The sequence below is a fragment of the Neofelis nebulosa genome, chromosome 13, assembly GCF_028018385.1.
Source record: "Neofelis nebulosa isolate mNeoNeb1 chromosome 13, mNeoNeb1.pri, whole genome shotgun sequence".
Classification (NCBI taxonomy): Eukaryota; Metazoa; Chordata; class Mammalia; order Carnivora; family Felidae; genus Neofelis; species Neofelis nebulosa.
In genome coordinates this window covers 35,724,243-35,744,543 of record NC_080794.1, presented here as the reverse complement: position 1 = coordinate 35,744,543, position 20,301 = coordinate 35,724,243, and the positions used below count along the sequence as shown (strand labels likewise).

The window sequence follows — 20,301 nt, the reverse complement described above, 5'->3', positions numbered from 1 at the left end:
TTGCCATGGCGACGGCGCCGCGCGCTGGCCCCCTCCCTCGCTCCAGCCTCGGGAGGCGAGGGGCAGCGGGCTGCCGGCTGCAGAGCGGGGCAGGCAGCAGCGCTGCGCGGGAGCCCGACCCCTGCCGGGCTCACTCTGGGCCCTGAGGGGGAGCGACACCCCGCGAAGGACCGGGCCCTGCGGGCGCACGCCCCTGCCCGCTTCCTGCCGGCCCCGGACTCGATCCGCTGAGCTCAGAGGTAGGGGCGCGGGCAGGCCGACCAACCCAGCGCCCGGAGACCTCCCCCCCTGCCCTGCCAGGTCGGAGGGGCCCGCTGTGCCCTTCCCCAGAGCCGGCAGGAGTGGGCAGCATGGAGGGTGAGTGAGCCCGGAGCTGGGGCTGAGGGTGGGCTCTGGTACTGACTCAGGAGCAGTGAGCCAAGGGAGGGCAAAGGGGCTGGGGTATCTGATCACTGACAGCTGTCCAGAGCCAGGCACTGTGACAATGTGTGTGTGACAGCAGCAGAAAGACACTGAGAGAGGGAGAGAGAAAGACCTAGAGTGCTCCGTACTGTGTGTGCGTCTATGTGTGTGCCAGAGACAGAGACAGAGAGACAGGGTGGGAGAAAGAGATCTGGTGCCTCTCTGTCCCTGTGTGCATGCACCCTGCCTCCTGCGTGGGCAGGGGGTCATTTGAAACCAGGTGAGCTCAGCTATTGACCTCAGTGGAATTGTCACCCACCGACTTTGCTGGCTAGAAGGAGTGGGACTAGTGGGGGGGAGGGGGGTGGCGATGGAATTCTAGACGAGACTTCTTCCATGCAGAGAGAATTTTTCTTTCTAGAAGAAAGGTGGATTTATGGACCTGACCCGCAGGACTCTGAAGGATAAGTCCCTGGTAGAAGACTGCTTGCTCCAACCTTACCAAGTGGGGGGTCCAGAGCCCCATCTCAGCCATGGTGGGCAAGGGAAACCATATTTAGACTAAGAGCCTAGAGGACTGAGGACTGGTCTGCTGGTTTGCTGGGTGTCTTTGGGGTGGTGCCTAAACCTCTCTGGGTCACTGGTTACCCATCTGTTTTTTTTTTTTTTTTTTTAACATTTATTTTTGAGACAGGGAGAGACAGAGCATGAACAGGGGAGGGTCAGAGAGAGGGAGACACAGAATCTGAAACAGGCTCCAGGCTCTGAGCTGTCAGCACAGAGCCCGACGTGGGGCTCGAACTCATGGACCGCGAGATCATGACCTGAGCCGCAGTTGGCCGCTTAACCGACTGAGCCACCCAGGCGCCCCTTTACCCATCGGTTGAAGGGAGAAACTTACATTTAGCCGGCTTCACAGGGTGGGTGTAAGGGTAAAATAAGGCAAGACGCGTGGTAACAAATTCATACCGGTAAGAGAGGCTACTTCAAGAGATCATAAAACCTTGAAATTCCAAGGAAATGATTGGACTGCAGGCAAGAAAGAAAAGAGAGTTTCACAGAATGTCTTGCGCCGCTGCACTTGCAGGGTTTGAAAAGCACACACACACACACAAAGATGCGGTGAGGAATGCATAACCCGAGATGAATCTGGAAGGTTGGCAGGATCCGCAAGCACAGTGTTAGCAAAACACCAAAGCTCGAGTGAAGAGAAGCCCGGGGAAATTAACAAAGGCAGAGCAAAGAGCTTTCGAAGGCTGAGCAAGGGTAATAAGGAATTCGGCTCAGGGCTCGAGATAGGTGGTACAAGCTTAACGCACAAGGGAGGGCAGGGGGAGCAGGGCACAGGCAATTTTACTCCAAATGATAGAATAAAGAGCATAAGGAGGAAATTGAAACCCAAGACAGGTTGAGGGGAAGAAGGCATCGAAGCCCAGACAAGTGACATCCCAGGGATGTGGAGGCAGATGTAATCATTGCCTTAAAAGAAATTACAAAGGATGAAAAAAATGCGAGAAAACTGAAGACGGGCAACTGTCCTGATTTTCAAAAAAGGAAGTAAAGGGAGATTTTTTAAAAAAAGAAAAGAAATCTCTAACCTGCTAAGATTAATACTGGCCTCTAAGAAAATGCCGAAATAGATTATCAAACACGTAGAGAAAACTTAGCAAACAATGAAGCAATTCTGAAGATCTCAGAATTTTGTCAAACGATGCCGTCCTGAACACTTACAAAGGTACATGCATGAGCTTTTTCATCGCAGTGCAAAACTGGAGACCATCTAGAGGCCCATAATTAAGTAAATTAAATGATGAAACACATCTGCCGTGGCATAGCATGTAGACATTAAGAACTGCATTGAGGATTGTATTTACAGGCATGAAAGTATGTTCCCTGCCCACTGTGAGTAATTTCATAAAAGTAGGTTTTAGAACCCACCTAGAGTACGATCCCCTTTACGCAAGATTACGTAGGCTTGTTATTGGCGATGTATGTAAAATGTCTGCAAAGAGATGGTCGCTAACATCTTCGTTTGGATTCCCCCACTTCTGAAAGTGTACCCTAAGACAAGGGCTCAGCTACGGGGAGTTTCTCTGATGCTTGAAAGCGGACGTCAAGAGAGCAGAGTGGCGGGGGGCGCCTGGGTGCCTCAGTCGGTTGAGCGTCTGACTTCGGCTCAGGTCATGATCTCACAGTTCGTGGGTTTGAGCCCCGCATCAGGCTCTGTGCTGAATTCTTGCTCAGAGCGTGGAGCCTGCTTCAGACTCTGTGTCTCCTTCTCTCTCTGCCCCTCACCCGCTCACGCTTTGCCTCTGTTTCTCAAAAATAAATGTTAAAAAAAAATTAAAAAAAAAAAAAAAAAAGAGAGAGCAGGGTGGGAGAGGGAGAAAAGACAAGAAATGGGTGCATGAACGAGCTGGGTTTAGCTGCGGGCACCTGAGGGCTCTGTCCCTCTCGGGACCCTCTGGGGAACGTGCAGAGAGCGGCCAAGATTTCCCCCACGTGAGATGGGAAGCTGGTGCTGTTTGCTCCTTTCCACTGGTTCTCCTCCTGCACTCCTAGAAGGTTCCTGTTCTTGGCTTCAAAGGAAGCAGAGGAGAGACGCCCTCAGGTGCAGGCTTGGTGAGGTGCGGGAGGTGCCAGGAACGGTCCACCACAGCTGGACCTTCAGGCTGAAGGGGTACAGCAAGAGGCGTCACGGACACATTGGCCGCGGGGTTATCTCTGTGTGTGCGATTTCAGTGATGTTCACTCTCTTCTTTGGTAGTTAGTGCCCAGGACTGTTTTATAAGAAGCGCATCATTGTTTTCTAAAAAAAACGTTTGTTTTTTTTTTTTCAAGAAGAAGGAAAATAATGTAGTACTCGTGAGTAGCCCAATATTAGTGTTGTTTAAAAGCAAATTGGACTGGGGGGGGGTGCTGGGGGGGCTCGATCAGTTGAGCCTCTGACTTCGGCTCAGGTCATGATCTCACGGTCTGTGGGTTCGAGCCCCGCGTGCGCGGCTTGAACTCACACACCGTGAGATCATGACCTGAGCTGAAGTCGGTTGCTCAACCGACCCACCCAGGTGCCCCCCAAATTTCTTCCTTCAGACTGGAACAAAGATGAGTTGCAGCATTTCGGCAGGACACAGCAAAGATCTTTCGTGAGAGCCCTGGAAATTGATGGAAATATGTGGGAAGGGGCTGGAGGACTGATGACAGGGCTTTCATTAAAGGCTTCAGTGCAACGTAAGGGTCCCTCGGGCTCCCACTTGGACCTGACATTAAGCAATTTAGAGGGAAATTGAAAGGCATCCTTATGAAATCTTTGGATAAGGACCACAAAACCCACATGGCAACAGACTGAAGATTGAAGGGTATCTCAACATGCAGATCGAAACCAAGAAAATGAAATGTAAATGTAAGTGAAATGCAAAGTCCTAAATTTCAGTCCAAAAAGTCCACTGTGTACATTTACAATGAGGGAGCCCTGGCTTGTACTCCTGAGGACATTTACTGGACAGAATAAAGCGGACCGTCAGTAAGATGGGCCTAGAACCCCTTTCCCTGAAGAGCCCCTGGTTGTTCTGGTGGGACAAAGGTAGGGAGAGGGGGGTGATCCTGGGGACAGGGGCTCACTCTCGTTCCATGTGGCCCCAGGGATCGGAACTCGGACAGGTGGAGGCAAGTTACATTAAGACGATTCAACTCAACCATCAGGAAGAACTTCCTAGCACTCAGAGCTGGCCTAGAAGCTAGCTCCTCACCACATCTCATTATCCAGCTTGGACTAGGGAGTGCTGATGGGAGCCTGAAGGAATTCTTGGGTGGCTGGACCAAAAATATGGCCTGGAGGGGTCTCTGAGGGCCAAAAACCTCCCAGGGCCCACAGATGGCCGCCGCCGTCTGCTGAGCCTCCTGCAGACTTGCTGGGGGCCAGCCGGGCAGTAACCCCCATCAGACTTTCCACTGGCCTTGACCGTGGTGTTCCGTGCTCTAAGTCAGCGGAGCACAGCAAATCAGACCTATTCCCCACCCCCCCTTCCAGCCCAGCCCCCGTCTAGTGGCTTCCTTGGCACCCGTGGCAGCCTCCATGGCTGCCGCCTGGCCCAGGAGCCGTGTGGCCGAGGGAGGCCCCCGGGGCTGGGAGGAGGTACGCGTCCAGTGGCTGGAGGTGGGAGTACTGTGGAGAAGCGGCCCAGGCAGCGGAAGAAGGTCATTGGAGAGAGGAGAGGAGTCAGCCAGCTCATCTGCCTCCAGTGCACGACACAGAAACGTCTTGTCCGGGTGGCTTCTGCTTTTCCAGGCCCCCTGGAAACGCTGCCAGAGGCACTGTGCCCTGTGCGTTTTTGCAAAACACTTCACCGCCTTGGAGCTGCTCATCCCGCCGGGGAAGTGGGCAGGGAGACCGCGTCACCTCCATTTAACAGACGGTAAAATTGCGCTCAGGAGGTGCCGCTTGCCCCGGCTTGAGCTAAAGCAGGTCTGCTGGCTTCTGCACAAACGGCCCCGATTCTGGGGACACCTGGGGCTGCGGCCTCCATGGAGACCGGCTATCCGGCTTCATGCTGATGACCCTTGGCACCTTCCTGGCTTGTGAGGAGTGGGGAATGGGAGGGGTCTCAGCTGCCGCTGGGAGGCAGAGGCCAGGCAGATGCCTGTCTGTTTCTCCCAGGAGCCAGGGTCTGTCTGACGGCAGTCTGTCCTGCTCCTGCCAGTGAGTACTTCTGCTCCCATCATTGTGTGGCCATTCCACTGCGAAGACCCCAGGTTACGAGAGCCAGGAGAGGCCTGGGTGAGCAGGTGCTCAACCCTGGCTTTAGAAATGAGGAAACTGTAGCACAGAGAGTGGAACTCACAAACACCGCTAATTTCTACCAGATCGACTTAGGATCCAAATGCAAAATAATTAAATTCAGTCTCTCCTCAAAAACCTCTTGCCACTCTCTCTTTAGTAACTAAAATTGAACCATTGGAGCTTTTTTTTTTTTTTTTTTTTTTTTTTTTTTTTTTTTTCTGATTTAAGGTTTGACTCCCTTTGAAATGCAAACACCGAAAAGAGACACTGCACTTGAAGCTGTTATGAGTCATTTCCTCATCTGTGTGAACCAATTCATCAGGATTATTCCTGAAAGAAGATCATGCTAGAGAGAGCACATAAGGATCTTGGGACAGGGATGCTGAAGCTTCAGGTGGCGATGCCTGGTTGGGAAGTACTGGTGGGGGAAGAATGGAAACCAAGGGAGTTAAATGTTCACTTCCATTACTTCTCGATTGAGCTCAGGGTAGACCGGGTCTGGGTCCGGCCACTTGTGTGCCTGTTTCTTCAGGAAAGGTTTCAGATGACACATGCATCGTGTCGGCTTTGCAGGTGTAGCCTGGGGAAGGCAGGGACCCCTTGGATCAAAGATCCCCAGTTGCTGCAAAGGGACACTGGAGATCTTAACAGGTGGCCGGATGATACCAAGAGAAGAGGAGAAAATGATTGCAGGTGGCAGAACCAGATGAGGGGCTCAGGCTCAGCCTGGGTCACCTGGCTTCCTTGACGGACTCTGAATCCTCGAGCCAAGCAAAACTGCCTCCTTTGCTCCAAGAGCATGTCTCTGCTTCTGAGCTTTGATTCCTATCTGTGCGGTGAACAGTTCTTCCCTTGTCAGAGAGAGCTCGATGCTGTATCAAAAGTAGTTCGACAGTAATGGAAACGGTATATATCAGAGCCAATGGAATATAGCTAAAGCAGTGCTTAGAGGAAAATTGATAGCCTTCAGGACCTATATTAATTGCCACCATTTATTAATTGTCTGCATGTTCTGTGCCCTGTGCCTGATAGTGGGGAATCTTTCTGAGATGGAACAGGCGTTGTTTCTGCCCCTAAGGTATTTCTAGCTTCGTGGAAGAAAAAACACTTCTGCACATAGCTGAAGAGGAAACTGAATGTGACCAGTGCTACAGGTAGACCCTGGGGAAGAAATCAGAGAACCCAGAAAGGATGCTCCTGGCCATATGCTTAGCCTTACCCAGAGCAAGAGAGAGGAAAGTCCCTTCCCTTTCTGCTCTCCCTGTAAATTCCTTCTACCCTTATATTCTAAGGTCTGAAATTCCTTTAAATGAGCTGGGAGTATAGGCTTAATATGTGAGTAAAGAGCAGCTCAGTGTCGTCAATTTTCACCGAGAGGTAAACGATTTGCATCAGAACCTTCTTTCCGGAATCTAGCTTTTGAATGAGTAAAACAGAGAAATCTGGAGGGCTCCAGGAGGAAGTGAGGAGAGATGAAAGGATTCCAGAGTAGAAGGGAAAGTGCAAAAAGAGGCTGGTTTGGCTCGTTCAGCTGCTGCAGGAACCCTTCAGCCCTCAGCCTTGGCCTTTGCCAACCCAAAGGATTCTTGGGAGGCCTACCTGCTCTTACTCATCAAGAAGGAGCCAGACTTGGGGCACCCGGGTGGCTCAGTCGGTTGAGCGTCCAACTTTGGCTCAGGTCATGATCTCGCGGTCCGTGAGTTCGAGCCCCGCGTCGGGCTCTGTGCTGATGGCTCGGAGCCTGGAGCCTGCTTCCGATTCTGTGTCTCCCTCTCTCTCGGCCCCTCCCCTGCTCATGCTCTGTCTCTCTCACTCTCAAAAATGAATAAATGTTTAAAAAATATGTTTTTTTTAAAAAGAAGGGCCAGACTTGCAAGATCTGTGTTGCTGCAGTGGGTGCCTGGGATGTGGTGGGCTTTAGCTCAGCTGCCAGGAGGAACAGAAATGAGGTCACGGGTCTCAGGAAGCCTCCTTCCTCAGCAGTGATTGCCCGACACACCCACCCTTCACTCCCCTGTGCGGCCCCACCACAGGGCTTGCCCAGGCTGGTCTCCTTGGGAACAAACCCAAATCAACTGGGACCTCGCTATAACCCCTTGGTCCCCTGCAGCTGCCTGCCAGATAGCTGATATAGTCAAGACGCAGCCCTTAGGTCTATGAAACCCTTTAGCATTTACTCTGATATCTTACTGAACCTGGGAACAACCCCTTGAGGTCGGGAGTCCAAGAAGCCCAGGCCATCTGCCTTTGAAAGCCACGGAGAACACAGGGAAGTGAAGTGGGTCCCCCCAGTTCACAGAGCCGTACCAAGGGGTGATGTACAGGATTAAGCTCCCCCATCAGTGGTCCTCAAACATCCCCAAACTAAACATACCTCCTTGTAAAGACTGGGCAAAAGCAGCTTTAAGAGAAGTTCCCAAGCTTCGCCTTCAAATCAGATTCCCACACACACCCCCACGAGCCCCTCTTCCAGGCAAGTTTTGGAGTGACCACCCCTTGGCCAATTCTCAAGGCCATGTTTTCGGACTCCCAGGTCAATGTCCTCTCCCGTCTGCACCGGCAAAGACTTCATGGAAGATGACATGCCCTGGTAGAGGAAGCATAGGGAGGGCTGATATCTAATCTGGGGAGCAGGAACCTTGGGGCTCTGTCCCTACCCCTTCCAACTGTTCCTGGGGTTTTGAACCTGGACTCCACAGATTCCAAGGAGGCTCAAAGATGATCAACTTTGATGTCCTCGTATTAGTCAATACGTTGAGCTACAAGCAACAGGAACGGTCTCTGGCTAACTTAATCAACAATGGGAACGCATTGGAAGAGTGGGGCTAGTTCATCCAACAGAAGGAGAAGCTGTGTTATCAGGATCCAGAGCCAACTCCAAAGCAGAAAAGGTCTGATTGGCCATCCGTTGGCCAGGGGCGAGTACAGACACCCGACTGACAGTCCCTCTAAGGTTTCACGCAGAGAGGGCTTACTCCCCAAGACGAGAAGGGGTAAGGGGTGCAAGGTGAGCCACAGCCCCACACGCCCACCACTCCCCTGAAAGTGTGTGGATGATCGAGGGCACTTCTGGAGCTTTCAAAGACGGTGAGTTCTATCGGGACAGGGATCATTTCTTGGTATATCAGGACAAAGCACTAGGAAAGCATCTGTAAAATGAATTCAAATGCACCAGGGTCTCAAAGAGTTTGGTGAGTCCCACAGTGTGACGCACTGACCCGAAGCGCCTTGAAAGCGCGGACCGTGATGAACGTCAATGGTTCGCAAATTCGTAACACGTGAAAAATCACCAGGGGAGCTTTTTAAGAAAAACGCCAGTGCTTGGACCCCATTCCCAGAGATTCCGATTCATTCGGAGGCAGTGCTGTAGTGTTAAAAGCCAGGTGATTTTGATTTGAGTCAGAGGTTAGAACCACAGGTGTAATCGGTTTAAAATCACATTGAGGGGCGCCTGGGTGGCTCAGTCAGTTAAGCGTCCGACTTCAGCTCAGGTCACGATCTCGCGGTCCGTGAGTTCGAGCCCCGCGTCGGGCTCTGGGCTGATGGCTCAGAGCCTGGAGCCTGCTTCCGATTCTCTGTCTCCCTCTCTCTCTGCCCCTCCCCCGTTCATGCTCTGTCTCTCTCTGTCTCAAAAATAAAACGTTAAAAAAAAAATTTTTTTTAAATTAAAAAAAAAATTAAAATCACATTGAAAAATCAGAGCTTCTTCCTGATGGCAAAGGTCAAACTGCAAGCTAGTGAAAAGGAAAATAAAAAGCACTTGAAACATCCCTGTGGACAAACACTATTTTTTTTTTGTCATTCGTACACACACACATGCACACCTTTTTACATGGAATGTGGATTTGTCCTAGATATTATTTTGTAGCTACTACAACCCGTGGTCGCTATTTCCCCCCACACCATTAGATCTTGTTCCCTAGGATAAGTCCCTAGAGCTGGACCGGGCCAGATCCTGGAGCAAGTCCTCTGCAGGGTGCCGGATGGACGTGCCCCACTGTGAAGGTGGAGCTGCCGTGTGCTCTCCCCCTCCCCCCACCTACCCTCAGCCACTCTCTGGCCATCACCGAGCACTTTCCTTCCCCACCATCCTGCCTGATGAGAAGGGTGTTCTTTAAAACCGCACTTCTTTGATCACAAACGAATTGCAACTCTTCGTCTCATGTGTTCAGCAGCCATTTGTGCCGTTTTGTGTCGTATTCTTCAGCAGGTCCCCGGAGCCTCCCGGCCCAGGTCATGTTCACTCAGGAGGGTCTCAGGAAGGGCTGTTGGATGGTGAGCCCCAGGTCTCCAGTGAGGGACGAAGCTCCCACGCGGTGCCAGGACGGATCGGCAGGTGGCGGTAACGATGACGTTCTTAGAGGGGACCGCTGTGGACTCAGGGAAACAAATACCCAGCCTGGTTCTGTGCTCAAGGCATTCGTTGTGGTGGTGTTTGCTCCCTCGCACATCTCTCAGGCTTTGCGGGGTGGCCCAGACCAAGAAGATTATGAGGATCTCGTCCTCGCATCCACGGTGTAACTTCCCATTGTCAACACTACCGATCACAGAGCTAAGGCGTGGGGTGAGCCATGTGCCCAGCAGTGCGCCCAGGTCCTTTTACTCGTTATTTTACTGACTCACCACACCTCCTTTCGGTACCCGTGAGCTTACCTCCATTTCACCAGAGAGAACTCTGGTTCCCAGGGTGGCGACGTGACCTGCGCTAGGTCATAGCCAGGCGTTGTGTGTCGCGATTTTCAAGATGGTAATGCTGAGTCCCCACAGGGGTGAGGCGGTGTTCCCGTCCTTCGGGGCTGCTGTAACAAAATACCACAGGGCGGGGCGCTGAGAGACCCCAGAAACCCATCTCTCCGTTCTGGAGGCAAGGAAGTCTAAGGTCAAGGCGCAGATTCGGTGTCTGGTGAGGGCCCGCTTCTTGGTTCACAGACAGCCGTCTTCCCGCTGTGTCCTCACATGCTGGAAGGGAGGAGGGAGCTCGCTGGGGTCTCTTTACAAGTCACTAATTCCATTCATGACAGCTGCCCAGCGTGATCTCATCACACCCCAAAGGCTCCACCTCCAAATCTCATCACATTGGGGATTAGGCTTCAGCTTGTGAATTTTGAGGAGACACAAATATCCAGCCTATTGCCTGAAGTCACCGGGAAGAAGGCGGGGAGGAGGGCTGGGACTTTCCAGTCTGTGTGTGTCCACTATCTCCAGGGTCTTCGGTCCAAGTCCTTTAAATCTGTGGTTCTCAGACTAGACTGCATCGGAATCGCCTGGAGGAATGTGTTAAAACAGCTGGGCTTCTCGGTCCCCAGGGTTTCTGGCTCCCTAGATCAGAGGTGAGGCCTGAGAATTTGCATTTCTAATGAGTTCCAAGCTAATGCTGACGCTGCTGGCCCAGACCGCACATGGAGCACCAGCTTACCCCCATCTTCTCTCTGGCCCTGGGCTTGCTCTCTGCGATTATCAGAATGCCTTGGAGGCAACCCTTATTATATCCTGAGATCTCCAGGAAGCTCCCCCAGTAGGGGAATGCTTTAATTGGGCTCAGCGGAAGAGATTTTCACAGGCTTTAATGTATCCACATTGTAAATATACAATGTATACAAGGATAATGTATCCACTGGGCAGATCCCAGAAAGGACAAGTCCAGGGTGCTAATGAGGTCTCTGGCTGCTGGCCTGGCTCAGCTGGGGTGGGAGGCCTGGCTGCTCCTCAACCCAGGGGAGTTGTCAGGAATCCTTCCTCTTCGAGAAAGGATCATCTTGCAATGCCGATAGCTGCACGAATGATAGAGACGGACGCCCCGCTCAGCCAAGGGTCTAGAGATGGGCAGGGTCGCTCCCGGGCGCCTCCCAGGGACAGACTGCAGAATATGAGCTCACTTAGCAGTTTTCTGAGGCTCGAGGGAAGGGCAGAGGACAGACAGCCTGGAGTCTACCCATGCACATCCACGGATTTCTTCGAGTCATGGGGACTGGTTCAGAGCTGACCTGGTGCTCCGGAGGGGTGAGCTGCCTGGAGAAGCTCCCAACAGACACTGGGATGGGGGTTCCTTCCAGAGGAGCCTGTGAAGGCCTTCCGACACCAGCAATGCCAGCTTATAGCAGGACCCTATCACCTGATGTCAAAATCCACCTTTCCTTCCTTTTCCCCTCATACAAATATTTATTCATTCAACAGGCATTTATTGAACCATTTACTACGGGCAGGCACTGCAGAGATGCTGGGGCTATGGCTACTGACTTCCAAGGGTGGGGGGAAAAACCCAGTAAACGTGAAAACAAATAAAATATTGACAAATGGAGGAAAATAAATAAGATTCTACGAGAGAAAATAAATGGGGTAGGGGCACCTGCCTGAAACAGAGTGATCGGGTTGGGCTTCTCGGAGAAGACGGCCTTTAAGCCGAGGGCTAAAGAAAGGGGGGAGGCAGGAGCAACAAAGCATAGTGGGCAAAGGGGGATGTGGCAGGGAAGCAAGGTCAGAGATGGCAACAGGAAATCAGACCGCAGAGTGTTTGGGAGGCCAAGTAAAGAGTTTGGATCGTATCTGAAAGACAATGAGGGTTCCGCGATAATCCTTAGTGGATTCTGCCGAAAATATTGCTGAAAAGCGGACGGGACCCGACAGTGGAGGGATCAGGATGATGGTCAAGCTTGGCATTAACAAAGAGACCACAAGTGTGCGTTGGTGGTTTAGTGGTGAGCATAGCTGCCTTCCCAAAAAAAAAGCCCACGAGACACAATCTGATTGAGCCCTCAGATCTAATTGTCAATTACAGGAAATACAGCGGACAGAGTAAAACATGTAAAAATGACATCACAAGGGAGCACTCAGCAAAATCCAGCCTGTGAGAAATTCTACAAATGGCTCACTCAATTATACGACAAAGTGTAGGGGGAGAGAGGCAGAGGAGAACCTAGAAACTAAGAGATTCACCGCCACGTCAACCAAATGCAACATGGAGGTGGCAGTCGAGTTTACAGTGATGGACCTTAATGAATCACATTTGCAACGTCACATTACCATCCCTCCTACTGAGTGGTAGAAACCATTTCTCCTGCAGCTTGAATCTGGGCTGACTCTGTGACGTGCGTTGGCCAACTGATGGTGGCAGAAATAATGACGTGAAAATTCTGGAGCCTAGGTCTTAAGAAGACTGTAGCTTCTCCTCTTGCTGGCTTGGAAGCCTATGGCCACCAAGCTGTAAAGAAGCCCCATCTAGCCTCCTGGAGGATGACAGAGCACGTGGAGGAGAATGAAGACACCCCAGCCAAGAGCTGGCACTAACCACCAGCCGCGTGAGGGAGGCCATCTTGGGCCTCCCAGCTCTGGTCAAGCCATCAGGTGACCACAGCTGTATGGGTGATCCTCAGAGAACCTGCAGAAGGGCCACCCAGATCGCCAAGCTCCAGTGCCACACCACTAAACTTTGGGGTGGTTTGCCACATAATAACAGGTAACAGAAATCTTGTTTGGATCTTCACTCGAGCAAACCAACGATTTTCAGAAGCACATAACAGGGGTGCCTAGAGGGCTCCATCAGAAGAGCATGCAACTCTTGATATCCGGGTCGTGAGTTCGAGCCCCGTGTTGGGTGTACAGATTGCAGCACACAAACAATGTTTAAAAAAAGTATGTAACAATCAGGGAATTTGAGTACTGGATGCTGGGTAACTGATAATATTAGACATAACGGTCAATTTTGTTGGGTATCATAATGACACTGTGGTTATGTGGGTTGTTGTTGTTGTTGTTGTTTTTTTAGTCCTACTTTTTAGCAATCCAAACTGGAAATGTTTGTGGATGAAAGGAAGTGATGTGATATTCCAAAGAGAGGTGGGGCTATGGGTGAAACAAGATTAGCCTTGAGTTGCCCATTGTCGGAGGTGGAGGATGTACACATGGCAGTTCCTTATACCCTACTCCCTTGTAATGGTTCCCTGAGCTATACGCTCTTGTGTGCACTAAGTATAATGTTCTCTCTTGTGCATGTCTGACATCTTCCATATTAAAATAAAGATGCTTGGGTGCAACTGGACGCCCTGGAATGCCTCAGCAGGGGGTATCACCTCCTCCTCTCATCGTGCACCTGAGGTTTGCAGCGTCTCCACCCCCACCCCCACCCTGAGTGCCCCTGATACACCTGCTGGTCCCTCCAGCCCTGGTCACGCCAGCTGACTGGCCCTTAAGCGTCTCTAGCCTCCAGATCCCAAGCCTCCGTTGGGTCTCCAGGCTAGTGGCTGAGCTCTGGATGTGACAGAAGACTCCCCAAAGACTCTTCGTCCCCTGGAACAGACCACATTCAGTCCCAGAGGAAGGCAGGAGGAGAGTTTATGAGACAACATCATGAGTCACCACATCTAATGGCTTCCCAGAGGAGCTGTGGTTGGACACCAAACTGCTCCTTCCCAAAGGTGGCTGGAGAAGCACACGCCAAAGCGTGAAACTGACTCAGAGATACACAGAGAAGGACCATCTCTGCTGTATACGCCTGAGCCACCTTGAGAAGGTCACAGAACCCCTCTGATCTCAGTTCTCCCATTTCAAATGGGGCTAATACCTAACATGTTTACCTCGTGGGGTGATTGGGAGGGTTCGATAAAATAACACATATGCAAGTGCTTTGTTAGACGCTGTGCCAGTGAAGCAGCTGATGCCACGATGGGACAGAGTGAAGGAGGCAGGGTAGCCTTGGCTTTGGGTGGTCTTCTGGTAAATTTAATGTGTGCCTTTGCTCTTACCCTGGTTCAGAGTCCTCTTTCACTGTCCCTTTGTCTACTGCCTTCTTGCCTTTCCCAGCTAAAGTTCTGTAGAGGCGATGCAGAGGGACAACAGAGATTCCGAGGGTATAATAGTCAGGGTCCCAGGAGAAAACAGGCGGTTGACTCAGAAAGTGTTTATCTGAAGAGGTTAATAGGGGGCGTTTATGGGAGGTGGGAGGGGAGGTAAGAGAACCAGCAGGGATGGACGAGCACCCAGGACTGGCGATCCCAGGGAGCTGTCAGTGCAAGGAGCGAAAATAGTGTCACTGTGGCCCTCAAAGAGCTAGAGCCATGGAAGAGGGTCACCTGGTAGGAGCTGTATCCGTAAAGACAGCCCCACAGGCAGAACTGGGCCAGGCATGGAGGGGGTCGGGAGATGAGTAACCTGCCTTCTGTCTTCTCCAGTCCTTCAATCTCCTTTAGCGCTTCCCATTGGCTGAACCTGGTCGGACACCAGAGGGCAAGGGAAACTGGCCGATGTAGTCCTTAGAGGTCAGCCTCTGGGGCAGACAGCGGGGCTAAGAAGGATGGAGCCCAGATGGGGCAGAGGCGGGGGAGTTGGATGGGAATGGAGGAGAGCCAACATCGGGGAGTGAGCTGTGGACGAGACAAGGTCGGGGTATGAGATGAGGGTTTGGGTGCTGTGGGTCGAAAGCGAATCCGGTTGCAACTGGAGTTGAACACACGATCGGGCGCGGTAGGGCATGGTCGGGATTGGGAGCGCGGAAGGGTCGCACCCAATGGCAAGGAGCCAGTCAGCCCTTCTTTGCCAAGGCTCCTGACCTGTATGCTCCTTTGCTTCTAGGGGAGCCCGCCCAGCCTCCCAACAGCAGCTGGCCCCCAAGCCAGAATGGGAGTAATGCCAAGGCCACCCTGGCTGCAAACCTCACCTTCTCCTCCTACTACCAGCACTCCTCACCGGTGGCAGCCATGTTCATTGTGGCCTATGTGCTCATCTTCCTCCTGTGCATGGTGGGCAACGCTCTGGTCTGCTTCATCGTGCTCACGAACCGGCACATGCGCACCGTCACCAACATGTTCATCCTCAACCTGGCTGTCAGCGACCTGCTGGTGGGCATCTTCTGTATGCCCACCACTCTCGTGGACAACCTCATCACTGGTGAGTGGAGGCAGCAGAGGCAGTGAGAGTCCCCTTCGCCCCCGAAAGCGTGGTTGGCTCGGTCTCTTGGCCAAGATGTCATTGCCTCAAACTTAAGACAGTCTTGTGGCTGAGGGATTTGGTTAGAAATAACAGATACAATGAGTTAATTATTCTCTTTGTTCCAGGCATTGTATGACCTACTCTTCCTGCATTACCTTCATGAATCCTTAGAGCAATCCAGTGAGTTATGCATGAATCCTTAGAGCAATCCAGTGAGCAATCCAATGAGCGTCCCACAAAATCCTGATTTGGGGGACGGGGAGATTGATGCCCAGAGTGATTAAGGGACATGTGTGTTGTTACCCAGCTAAGTGTCAAGTCCCATGGCCTCATGCCCAGATTTCTAACCAGTGTTACTGTAGCTCCCCTGGGCAGGACTAGAACCAGTGGGAAGAAGTCGTAGGGGGGCAGGTTCCCTCTGAATAAGAAACTAATAGTCCCCACTTATTTGAGTTGTTCTCCAACGAAAGAGAGTTCCGTCTGACAGGTAGTGAACTGCCTGTCGCTGGAAGTGTCCAAGTAGAGACGGGCTGGCCATTTAGCAGTGACTTGGTAGAAGGGATTCAGGCAGAACTGGACCACCGAACCTCTCAACTCCTACCTGTCCATCTTCCAAATGTCAGAGGGATCACTCTGTTGTCTACTCTCTCCCACGTGATTTGCCTGCCTTGTTTCAGAATTAGGCTCCACACACCCTGAGACTCTACATGGGGAAGGACTAGTTTCCAGGGCCATGGAGACATCTAGAGATCTGAGCTCGTAGGCCCTGAGCTCGGGGCTCCTGAGCCCAGATCCAGAGCCTGAAAAGCCCCATCCAGGGGCTTACCAGTGACTGACCCGACTTGGGGAATCACAGCCTGTGTTTCTGTAGGTTTCAGGACCCGAGTAGTAGAGCCAGGGCAAACAATTTCCCCTCAGCTGCACTGGCTCAGCCTGGTGGGCCCTTCGCTCACTGCTGGATCTCGAGTTCTTTCACAGCTGCTGAACATAAACTGCTCATCCTTCTGCTTCCTGGCACACCTAGACCCACAGGCATGCATGCACGCACACACATGTACAGGTGCACACACATACAGGCACACACAAGCAGCAAGAACAGTGATAAGGCAAAGTCACTAGCTGAGTAAGGTGGTGTCTTCCAGTCCTTTTCACATGCCTCAATTTTAAAAATTGTTGGAATGACCCATTCAGTGTGGAGCCTGCTTAGAATTCTCTCACGTGCTCAAAAAAAAAAAAAAAAAAAGAAAAGAAAAGAAAAGAAAAAAAGATTGCCTCTCTAATGGTGAGAACCGGCCATGGTAGTTTGGACTGTTCGGACTGGTCAGTTCCTCATTTCTGGAAGTGTGTAAGCAGATGAGAGGATGACCACCACCACCAGGACATGGAGGAAAGATCCGAGCCACCGTGAGGACTGGTCTAAATGGCCCAAGGTGTCCGGCTTTTTGTGGATGAGGCACTCGCTCTGTCATGGGCTCTGTCATTGCAGGGTGGCCCTTTGACAACGCCACATGCAAGATGAGCGGCTTGGTGCAGGGCATGTCCGTGTCGGCTTCCGTGTTCACGCTGGTGGCCATTGCTGTGGAAAGGTGAGAGGGTTCCCGGCTGGGTTCTCCCTGCCTGACAGAGGCCCGGCACTAGGAAGAGCCTCTGTCTCCATGGTTGGGCATGACCATTCAGCCTGGGGCTGAATCGTGAGCCATAAAGGGAAGGGTTGTGGGGCTGTCTGCCCTCTATACTGGGGGGACCTGCAGAGAATTCCACCTCCTTCTGGAAGGCCTGGAGGCTGCTCCTGCCGAGGTTTAATAGGGATTCCTGGGTCCTATGAGAGCTTGAGGGCAGGCCTCGTTTCCTAAGCCGTGACTCCTGCCACTCATGAGAATGAGCCAGGAAAGCCAGTTTCTGAGGGCAGGGGGCTCAGTGTGTTCCTGCTCCTTCACTCCCCCTCCATGCCCCCCTTGCTGTTCCCTGGCAGCCCAGGCCTTACCACTTCCCCATGTCCACACTACCAGAAGCTACTTCTGGTCTCTTTCAGCCTCAGATTCCATCAGAGTCTCTCATAAGCATGGGCCCGCTAACAGAAGGGAGCCAGGGGCCAAGGAAGCTTTGCAAGCAATAAAACCCAAATGCATGCAACAGGTCCTTCTCCCCTCCTCCACCTCAGTGAGCCCTTGCACTAAGGGTTCATCTGGGCACTTTTGCCCAGAGCATGGGAGGCAGGCAAGGACACTGGCCAAGATGACATGGGGACAGCCTGTCACGTAGACTCCACACCTGAACTCCCAAGGTTTTCTGGAGAATCCGTAAACAGCTAAAAGTGTTCTTTGATGCACCCACCTAATCAGCCTACTCAAGGACAGAATGTGCAGGCTGATCACTTTGCTAGCTGCCAGCTAATCAGTTTAACCCCCCGCCCCCCCCCCCCCCAAGTGCACAGAAAGGATTGTTTCCCACTGCAGGCAGTTCCGTTCCCCCTCCCGTCCTCCTTGCCTTTGTTCCTTGACTACTCAGCGGGGAGCTGACTCCCTCTCAGGTGAGAAACCAGCTTGCAGGCAAACGAACCTGGATCTACTGCGGGAGCTGCTCTTGGAAGCTGCCCACGGTGCGGTGCGAGGATGCACGTGGCGTGCCCACACGCCCCAGCCCCCAGCCCCGACCAGGGCAGCCCTCGCCCCTGGCACAGGGACCCCTGGGACCCGTCCCGAGCCCGCCTCTTTCCCCCCTCCCCGCAGGTTCCGCTGCATCGTGCACCCTTTCCGCGAGAAGCTGACCCTGCGCAAGGCGCTGGTCACCATCGCGGTCATCTGGGCCCTGGCCCTGCTCATCATGTGCCCCTCGGCCATCACGCTGACCGTCACGCGCGAGGAGCACCACTTCATGGTGGACGGCCGCAACCGCTCCTACCCGCTCTACTCGTGCTGGGAGGCCTGGCCCGAGAAGGGCATGCGCAGGGTCTACACCACCGTGCTCTTCTCGCACATCTACCTGGCGCCCCTGGCGCTCATCGTGCTCATGTACGCCCGCATCGCCCGCAAGCTCTGCAAGGCCTCGGGGCCCGCGCGGGCCGGCGGGGAGGCGGCGGCGCCCGAGGGCCGCCCGGGGGCCCGGCGCAGGGCCAGGGTGGTGCACATGCTGGTCATGGTGGCGCTGGTCTTCACGCTGTCCTGGCTGCCGCTCTGGGCCCTGCTGCTGCTCATCGACTACGGCCAGCTGAGCGAGCCGCAGCTGCACCTGGTCACCGTCTACGCCTTCCCCTTCGCCCACTGGCTGGCCTTCTTCAACAGCAGCGCCAACCCCATCATCTACGGCTACTTCAACGAGAACTTCCGCCGCGGCTTCCAGGCCGCCTTCCGCGCCCGCCTCTGCCCGCCGCAGTGGGCGAGCTCCAGGGAGGCCTACTCGGAGCGGCCCGGCGGGCTCCTGCGCGCGCCGGTCTCCGTGGAGGTGCAGCCCAGCGACTCGGGCCTGCCCTCCGAGTCCGGCCGGAGCAGCGGGACGCCCCGGCCCGGCCGCCTCCCGCTGCGCGGTGGCCGGGTGGCCCACCACGGCTTGGCCCAAGCCGGGGAGCGTCCCGGCTGCCCCCACCTGCCCCTCACCATACCAGCGTGGGATATCTGAGTGGCATGGGGAGGGCGGGCCCTTGAACCTGGGGGCCCCGACGGGACATGGGAGGCCAGGACGGGACCGCAATCGGGTGTGGTGTCGGGAGACGGTGCCTGGCGCCTCGCTCTCACATACAAGGCGGTGGCAGCTAGCGGTACCTCCTCTACCGCCTTCCCCCTGGCGGGGCGGGAGCTAACGTGGGCTCCACCGCACCCTTCCTTGCGGCGGCCCAGCGCACACCCGGCTCCCCGAATCCTCGCGAGACTTTGGGACTAGGTTTTCTGGTCTCCGCTTCTCCAGATGCAAAACTGAGGACCAGAGAGGAGGCGTGCCTCGCCGGGGCTCTCAGCTGGAACTCTCACAGGAGCCCCCACTCCAGCGCCTGTATGGGCATCTCCAGCTGCCTCCAGAAGGGCCCCCGAAGGCGGGGGTGAAATGGGTACATCCTACTTACGCAGCTGGGAAGGATGGGAAAGCGAAGTTGCTCTGTCCATTCGATGCTTTGTGTCCATGTCCTGGAGTCCCTTATGTGTGACGGAAGCCACTCGGCCTCACCCTTTCCAGGAGAGCCTGCTGTGCCCTTCCTGCCAACTCGGTGTGGGTTTGTCTTGTTTGTTCCAAGAGGTGTTCCGGGCCCTTCTCTTCTCCCCACTGTGCTTCAAGGGGACATCGCGTCTGGGCAGCTGCAGAAGGAGTGTCAGTTGCAGACACTGTGGGTCTTGCCCTTCAGGTCCTCACCCAGAGAAAACAGGAGGGCTCTCCACCATCACCGAGGCAAGAACTTACAAGGCGACAGGCAGCTGCAAGGCCACAGGGAGGCCTTGGTTTATTTATTCGTGGACCGGAGGAAGGGAGAGCACCCGACCTACTTACAGCTTTTGGAAAGACATCAGCCCACCAGAGCAGCGAGCGCAAAGCCTTCGCAGGGCCCTGCTTCTCTGGTTCCTCGGGGCTCTGAAGGGAGATAGGTCAATCAAAGCTGGGGTGGCCTTTGGGGCCTCCTGGAGGACACACACTAACCCCCCTGGCACAGATAACTTGTCCTCTGAAAAGGGGTGGGGACCAGGAGGCCCCCTTGTCTTCTCTGCAGCTCTCACCAGTACACCTGCATCGCCTCGAAGAAACGAGGTTTCTCTTCCAGGAGATGGGAGGAAATGGGATCGCCTCGGTGATCTCTGCATGGCCCCCCATAATCTGAAGCGAACTGGGCATTTCCCCCCTCATCTCTATAGAAAACACCATGTTGCTAGAATTTTAGTGCATAGCAAGCGAATGTTTCCGGGGGTCGGGCCAGAGGAGGCAGCTCGGAGGCTTGATGGCTTCAGTAATGGACAATGACTTAACCCCGTTCACTCTGCCCTAAGCGCTGGACGTCACAGCAGCAGAAAGCTCCAAAACAGTTGTCCAGTACATTCTCCAGGCTTGTCCCCAGACACTGTCTCATCTGACCCATGCCAGATGTTGTTGCTGCCGTTTCCCAAAGTAACTGAGGCTGCAGGGGGCCGAGGTCACAGGCCACGGAGCGGCAGGATGGGGATTGGAATTTGTCTTCTGGTGGTTTCTGCCCCTGCTGCGTTCTGCCTCCCAGGAAACGTGGG

The 20,301-nt window shown here is 53.7% G+C and overlaps 2 protein-coding genes across 2 annotated transcripts in view; both read left to right on the top strand.

Moving 5' to 3' along the window:
* Positions 1-34: 34 nt before the first annotated feature.
* NPFFR1 (neuropeptide FF receptor 1) lies at positions 35-18,755 on the top strand. Its single transcript, XM_058696582.1, has 4 exons — positions 35-357; positions 14,747-15,061; positions 16,590-16,689; positions 17,833-18,755. The coding sequence occupies exons 1-4, from the start codon at positions 351-353 to the stop codon at positions 18,716-18,718; spliced, it is 1,308 nt and encodes a 435-aa protein (XP_058552565.1). The 5' UTR covers positions 35-350; the 3' UTR covers positions 18,719-18,755.
* The window catches only part of SAR1A (secretion associated Ras related GTPase 1A), an 82,198-nt gene continuing 79,826 nt past the window's right edge, over positions 17,930-20,301 (top strand). The window contains exon 1 of the mRNA XM_058696581.1: positions 17,930-17,941. The gene's annotated coding sequence lies outside the window, so the exon portion shown is untranslated. The remainder of the gene's footprint in view (positions 17,942-20,301) is intronic.